We start from the raw sequence: 8,167 nt of genomic DNA on the forward strand, positions 1-8,167 counted from the left end.
CTCTAAGATGTGGACCCCGAGAAACTTAAAGCTGGGTACACGGTCAACAGCAGCTCCGTTGATGTGAATGGGAGCATGAGTGTGATTCCCAGCATGTCTGAAGTCCATGATGACCTCCTTTGTTTTCTTGGTGTTGATTTCCAGGTTGTTGTCCCCACACCAAGCCACAAGGTGCTGGATCTCCTCCCTGTAAGCTATTTCATCATTCCCTCTGATCAGGCCTATCACCATGTTGTCATCTGCAAACATGATAATGCTGTCAGAGGCATGTACAGGTATGCAGTCAGGGATGAAGAGAAAGTATAGGAGAGGGGACAATACACATCCTTGGGGAGCTCCAGTGTTGATGAGATTGGAGGATGTGAGGTTGTCCAGTCAGACAGACTGAGGTCAGTGTGTGAGAAAGTCCAGAGTCCAATTGCAGAGAGGGGTATTAATTCCAAGCTGTTTAAGCTCCAAGATTAGCTTGGCTGACTATGTTAAATGCTGAACTAAAGTCAATGAACAGCATAAGTGTTGGGGATGTCCAGGTGGTTCAGAGCAGAATGAAGCGCTGTGGAGATGGCGTCCTCTGTTGACCAGTTATGGAAATAAACTGGTGTGGATCCAGAGTGGGAGGTAGACAGTCTTGGAGGTGGGTGAGGACCAGTCTTTCAAAGCACTTTGCTATGATAGGGGTGAAAGATTTTTAAAATAAAAGATTTTTTGACTTGCTTTGACTTGTGCGTGTGTGTGTGTGTGTTGTGTGTGTGTGTGTTGTGTACATGCTTAAAGAGAACTGCGTGCATGAATACATTTAAGTGTGTGTGTGTGTGTGTGTGTGTGTGGGTGGTTTGTGGTAATGTATCGAGAAATAAGTGAAGGTTTGGCTGTAAAGTGAGAGCAGAAGCACAGAACCCTGCAGAGCTCAGACTTGGTAAGTACTGAATTCTTTCTTCTCTATCTAGGAGAAAAATAACTGTACACATTATGAGTTCACATGAACTGATACTGAAAAATTTTTCAATGTAACATGTTTTTATTTTAAATTGAGAAAAAACATTAAAACACCAACAACAACAAAAAAAAAACATATTTTAGGTTTTTGGAAGAAGATCAGCTTCAAGGAGGAAAACTGCCAAAAAATGGGTGGAAAGAAATCAAAACCAGAACCTCCAAAAGGTTAGAACACTTTATTGGAACAATCACCAGATATGGAGAAATAAACTAAAAAAAGGACAAATAGTGTCTGTTTTTACTCTTAGTTCTGTATTATTGTTCTTATTTACAGACTTCAAGCAACCTTGGAGAAACATAGTCTGGAAGTGAGCCACTGGATTAGTAATGTTTTGGTTCATTTAAATCAGGCTTTATATTCCATAAATCTACAAAAAGGACATGCCTGCATATTTTGCAAGAATATATACAAACATTTGATTTCTTATGGAAATAATTTTGTCATCAACATTTAAATGAGGCCTTGAGAAAAGTTATATTTTCCTGTATTTCATTTTAAACTCTTAACTTGTTTGTCCTAAACAGCTCAAAGGCACTGAAATCTGAGTTAAGTGAATTCAACTTAACCACCCAGACATCAGCCAGTTCAGAATATTGCTTCATGGACCAGTTGGAGCTGGGAAGACCTGCTTTATAAACTCAGTGAAGAGCGTATTCAAGGGAAGAATTGTAGTCAGGGCAGATGAGGAGACATCTGCTGGGAAGAGCTTCACAAAAACAGTAAGAATTGTTTTTTATTCTCATTATATTCATGTAATAATGAGCACAATAATACAATTACTCAGTCATAAATAGTAGGGTCATGTTTCAAATGTCATAGTTAAAAGTTCATAATAAAGGGAGTCTGAAAAGTCAGGAAGTTAATTATGTATTTATTATTTATCTATAATAACGGATGCTCTACTGTACATATTCAACCTTTCACTTCAACCACACTGTCAGGCTGTGTTTTTTTTTTGCTCACCATATTTGGATGGACATAATTTTTCAAGACTTTTATAGGGTTTCTTGAGCTCTGCACACACAACATTCTTATAGAAAAGAGCAGACAGGATTGTCCCACAAACACCCCCACCCCCTAAAAAACACCGGAGCATGTCCACAAACATCAAATTACCTTTAATCTTTAATTTTAAGAATAATTTTGAAGTATTATAATGCAATTACCATGAGTTGGTTCTTACACTACAGTATATCACCATTTAGTCCAAGGATGTCCAATCTTATCTTCAAAGGGCCAGTGTGGGTGCAGGTTTTCATTTCAGTCGAGCTGGACCCACACCTGATTCCATTTGTTTAATCAGTTGATCTTGGTTTTCAGTAGTCTCAGGTGTGGCCTCTGCCTGGAGGAATAAAAACCTGCACCGACACCGGCTCTGTTCAGATATGATCAGACTGCTTCAGTCAGTCTTTTATTGCACTTTTATTTATTTATTCATTCATTTATTTTCAGTACCAAACTTACAAAGTCACTGACAAAGATTCTGTGACCTTGCCATTTGTCCTCAATGATGTTATGGGTCTGGAAGATCATGAGGAAGATGGAATTCATCCAAATGACATCATTAATGCACTCCATGGTCATTTAAAAGACGGCTATAAGGTAAGAACATGACTGTACACATCTTTATTCAAGTTAATCATTAAACTGCTTTTTACTCATAACATGTCCAGTATATTATGTATATATTAACCACAGACCTCAAGTTTCAAATGATTTAGAATTTTAAGCACTGGCACTATATTACCAAGCCAGTACTTTATATCTATTTATTTTTCTTTCTTTGTCCTCAGTTTAATCCTGTTTCTCCACTGACTGATGCTGATCCAGAATACATACATAACCCCAGTCTGAGTGACAAAGTTCACTGTTTGGTGAGTGTAGTGCCTGCAAACAGCATCTCCCGAATGAATGAGGATGTGATTCAGAAGATGAAAACTGTCAGACAGGAAGCCCTCAAATTGGGTGAGTCAAGTGATGTAATATATATAAGAATCTTACATTTATTATATTCCTTGTTTATTTATAGATTAATTTGTATTCAATAATAAGTATTGTATTTAGATGTGTATTTGTTTTTGTTTGTATGTTTATTTATTCATTAATTCATTAATTTACTTTTCAGAAAAATAGGGGCCGGACTTAAAAAAAAAAAAAAAAAAAAAGAGCTCTCGTCTTGTCATTTTCCTCATGGGTCAGGATTAATCTCACCTGTTTTCAGTTTAGTTCCTGATTTATTTTATTAAAACTGCCATATGTGTTGCATTCCTTGTGAAATTTACACTTCAGAGCTCCCTGGAGAGGCTGACATAGTGGCCTCCCAGGCCCTGTTCAAGGCCGAGGCTGACATGGTGGCCTACCAAACACTGCTCCATGCCCTGCTTCACACTTCACCATCCAACCTTGGCAAGCCTGCCCCTGACTCAATGTCTTTTGATTTATGTCTCGTCTCTGCCCAGGTCCTCTCACTGATCATTTCCCTTGTGTGTCACGATTAACCTCACCAGTTTCCAGTTTAGTTCCTGATTTATGTCTGTATTTAAACCCTTAAGCGTTTTGTATTCTTTGCAGAGTGTACACACCATTCTCTCAAGTCTGTGCCATCACCAAGCCTTTTGTTATTTGCAGATGAAGCCTGGATTTTGCCAAAAATCAGCTAGAGTTTTTGGCTTTGCCTTACTTTATATTCCCACCCTTGCAATCCTGCCTGCACCTCATTTTGACCATAGCCCATTCATGACTCTGCCTAGTGTAGCTACATCCTCTGTGCAAGCTTAATTAGCATTAACAATATTTCTTTTCTTTTACTTATCTGTGTATGCCAGGCATCCCTCATGTGGTTCTGATGACAAAAGTTGATGCCATCTGCCCACTGGTTAAGAAGGATCTAGCTGAAATTTACAAAAGCAGAAAAATCAAAGAAAAGGTTTTTTTTTCTCAAATATCAATCTTACACAGATATTATCCTACTTTGTTAATAATTTTCCTAATAATTAATACAGATATGATCCTGTTTTCTAAATTATTGTGCAAATTGCATTTTTTTTATTAATTCTTTTTCCATGACTGACTGTATTTTCTATATGTCTAGATGGAGGAATGCAGCCACAGACTTGGTCCACCACTGAAATGCATCTTCCCAGTGTGCAACTATCATGAGGAGATTGAAACAAATGACAAGAAGGATGTGCTTATTCTGATCGCATTAAAGGCATTTACAGGATTTGCTGATGATTACTTTGAAGAGGGTAACATCTGAATATCTGCTAAAGAATCCATTTTGAAAAAAGATTGAGATATTGGTCTTTATTTATCATAAAATCTTTGTGTAGTTTGTATATTAATCATGAGTATCAACTTAATACAGCTACAGGCTACAAACCCAAATTGTAATGTGTGCCTGTGATTACTAGTGTAGTCTAATTTATAGCATATTTAATTGGCTAATGCCACTCATCTGCTAATGCTACAGCTCACTGTTTTTATTTAATTTAATGTTATTCAGAAATTCAGTGTTTAAGAAAAACAGCACCTACTACACGTGTATGATGAAAACATCTTTTTGCGTACAATAATGCAAAAATAATAAGGACTTAATCAGTAGATTCATATTTGACTTTGATTAACATTCCATTATTTTTTAAATTTTATTTCTATTTTTTTTTCTTTTCTGTGAACCAGAATTATTCCATGTATATACCTTTTATAATGGGTTTTTACGTCTTAAATGCATTTTAAATTTAAACTACAGTCCATCTGTGGGTTTTCTTTGTCAGTATTATACCACCACCAAAATATAAACTATTGAAGAAGCAAATGTGCAATTAGTGTAAACAAACGAAATACTATGAATGTTATAAATAACAATTACAGTGAGGACCTGCCAACTCTGCTGCTGTATATTTAAAAAGGTAACTTTTGAACTCTGGACTATTTGGTACCCGATGCCTCCAGCTCCTTTAGCAGTTCATTTGTCTCAGGGTTTGTTGTTCTGAATGATGCACTGGCGGTATGGTCCCAAGATTTATATATTTGTGTATGTTTGCATACAGTCGTTTGTACAGATGCACATGGTACCTGCAGTTTTCTTATAAGGATGAACGAGACATGTAGAGGTCCCCAATCATCTTTTCTTGACTCATGGTATCAATGAGAAAAAAGCCCTGGCTCTAAAAGTCTTCTTTCTTCTTCTTCTTTTTCTTCTTTTGTCTTTTTCTTTCAGGGGCCGCCACAGCGAATCATCTCTCTCCACCTTTCCCTATCTTCTGCATCCTCAACACTTACACCCACTAGCTTCATATCCTCATTTATTACATCCATATACCTCCTCTTTGGCCTTCCTCTTTTCCTCCTGCCTGGCAGCTCCATGTCCAACATTCTCCTACCAATATACTCACTCTCCCTCCTCTGGACATGTCCAAACCATCTTAATCTGGCCTCCCTAACTTTGTCCCCCAAACGTCCAACATGAGCTGTCCCTCTGATGTACTCGTTCCTAATCCTGTACAACCTTGTCACTCCCAAAGAGAACCTCAACATCTTCAGCTCTGCTACCTCCAGCTCTGACTCCTGTCTCTTCCTCAGTGACACTGTCTCTAAACCATACAGCATGGCTGGTCTCACCACTGTCCTGTACACCTTCCCCTTGATTCTCGCTGATATTTTTCCATCACACAGAACTCCCGACACCTTTCTCCACCCATTCCAACCTGCCTGCACTCGCTTCTTTACCTCTTTTCCACACTCTCCATTACTCTGTTGACCCCAAGTACTTAAACTTCTGTACCTTCTTCACCTCTTCACCCTGTAATCTTACTGTTCCACTTCCCTCCCTTTCATTCACACACATGTACTCAGTCTTACTACGACTGACTTTCATTCCTCTTCTCTCCAATGCAAACGTCCACCTCTCCAGGTTTTCCTCCACCTGCTCCCTGCTCTCACTACAGATCACAATGTCATCTGCAAACATCATTGTCCAAGGAGACTCCTGTCTGACCTCCTCTGACAACTGGTCCATCACCACAGCAAACAGGAAGGGGCTCAGAGCCGATCCCTGATGCAGTCCCACCTCCACTCTGAACTCCTCTGTCTGACCTACAGCACACCTCACCACTGTCCTGCTCCTCTCATACATGTCCTGCACCACTCTGACATACTTCTCTGCTACTCCTGACTTCCTCATACAGTACCACAGCTCTTCTCTTGGCACCCTGTCATACGCTTTCTCCAAGTCTACAAACACACAGTGCAGCTCTCTCTGACCATCCCTATACTTCTCCGAGCAAAACATTCTCAGAGCAAAAATTGCATCTGTTGTGCTCTTTCTGGGCATGAAGCCATACTGCTGCTCACAGATTTCCACTACCTTCCTTAACCTAGCTTCCACTACTCTTTCACAGAGCTTCATTATATGGCTTCATTGTAACTTTATCCCCCTATAGTTGCTGCAACTCTGCACATCACCCTTATTCTTAAAGATCAGCACTAATACACTTCTCCATTCCTCTGGCATCTTCTCACTCTCTAAAACCCTGTTAAACAAACTAGTTAAAAATTCCACTGCTACCTCTCCTAGACACTTCCAGACCTCCACCAGGATGTCGTCAGGACCAACTGCCTTTCCACTTTTCATCCTCTTCAAAGCCTTCCTGACTTCATCCTTTCTAATCTTGTCTACCTTCTGTTCCACAGAGTTCACCCCTTCTACTGTTTTTCCTTCTCATTCATCAGCTCTTCAAAGTACTTCTTCCATCTCCTCTGTACGCTCTCCTCAATTGTGAACACCTTTCTATCTCTATCCTTAATAACTGTAACTTGCTGCACATCCTTCCAAAATTCAAATTCAAATTTTATTTGTCACATACACAATCGTACACAGAATGATATGCAGTGAAATGTTTACATGACTGTTTTGACCCTTGAAAAGGAAAAAGGAATAAGGACAGAATAAGAGAAAAGAATAAAATATAAAATATGAAATAAAAAACTACAGTTTAGAAAATATTTACAGTAGGTAAAATAAAACAAATAAAATATAAATAAAATAATGTAAGGTATACATAGAAATCTGTATAAATATGTATATAAATGTAACAAGTACAACTGCAATAAATAACAAACTATATAAGTGTGTGAAATGTGCAATGTGCATGAAATGATGGGCAGCAGTGTTATTGTCCATCCTTAAAGTGCAGATGTGCACAATAGTCCTCTTTATGTAAACAGGAGCAGGAACATATGCAACATATATGTTTTATGTTTTGTGTACTTCAGTCCTGCAATGTGCAAATGTACAGAGTGGTTGGTTGAGGTGTGTTCCAACACATGTCTGAAGGAAACATAGCAAGTCCAATCAGTTGAGTCTTATGTGGAGTTTTGGTTGAGAGTCTGTATCTCCCCAGTCTCTCTGTGTTGGCCTTCAGGGAGCAGAAGCTCTTCCCTGACCTCAACAGAGAGAACAGTCCATTGTTGAGGTGGCTGAGGTCCAGATTGTAGATTGACTGCAGGTCAGGGATCTTGGTACGGATGATGTGCTCAGCTGATCGCACCACCCTCTGAAGAGCTCGTCCTACATGCTGCTGTTCCTGAACCAGGTTGTGATGTTTCCCATCAGGATGCTCTCTATGGTGCAGGCGTAAAAGTTCCTAAGCACCTTAGCGGGCAGCCTAAAGTCTCTCAAGAGTTTGAGGTGGTAGAGACACTGCTGGGTCTTTTTCACCACAGTGTTGATGTGACAAGACCATGACAGGTCCTGCGTGATGTGAACACTGAGGTATCTGAAGCTGTCCACTCTCTCCACTGGGCTCTTGATCACGGGGTCTGGTAGTTCCTCTCCTGCTTTTTGCTGAAGTCCACTATCGACTCCTTTGTCTTGCTGATGTTAAGGAGGAGGTTGTTCCTCTGGCACCAGTTCTCCAGATTCCTAATCTGGCCATCTCATTGTTGTCGGAGATCAGTCTGACCAGCCATATGTGTACAATAAGTACAGCAGGGGGCTCAGAACACAACCCTGTGGGGCTCCATTGCTGAGGGTGAGGGAGGCCGAGACATGTCTGCCCATCCTTACTGCCTGTTGTCTGCCAGTTAGGAAATTGGAGATCCACCGACACAGAGATGGGCGTAGTCCCAGGTGCTCCAGCTTGGTGGTGAGTGTGGAGGGAATTATAG

General features: G+C 39.8%; 1 protein-coding gene across 1 annotated transcript; it reads left to right on the plus strand.

Annotated features, from left to right (window-relative positions):
• Positions 1–1,551: 1,551 nt before the first annotated feature.
• LOC131347268 (interferon-induced protein 44-like) lies at positions 1,552–4,625 on the plus strand (the record flags this gene model as incomplete). The annotated part of the gene is made up of 5 exons (XM_058381250.1): positions 1,552–1,716; positions 2,450–2,599; positions 2,791–2,962; positions 3,823–3,923; positions 4,089–4,625. Coding segments are annotated over 5 exons (756 nt in total), but the record flags the coding sequence as incomplete, so codon positions are not given.
• Between the last annotated feature and the right edge of the window lie 3,542 nt (positions 4,626–8,167).

This window comes from Hemibagrus wyckioides, linkage group LG26, assembly GCF_019097595.1.
Source record: "Hemibagrus wyckioides isolate EC202008001 linkage group LG26, SWU_Hwy_1.0, whole genome shotgun sequence".
In the NCBI taxonomy this organism is placed as follows: Eukaryota; Metazoa; Chordata; class Actinopteri; order Siluriformes; family Bagridae; genus Hemibagrus; species Hemibagrus wyckioides.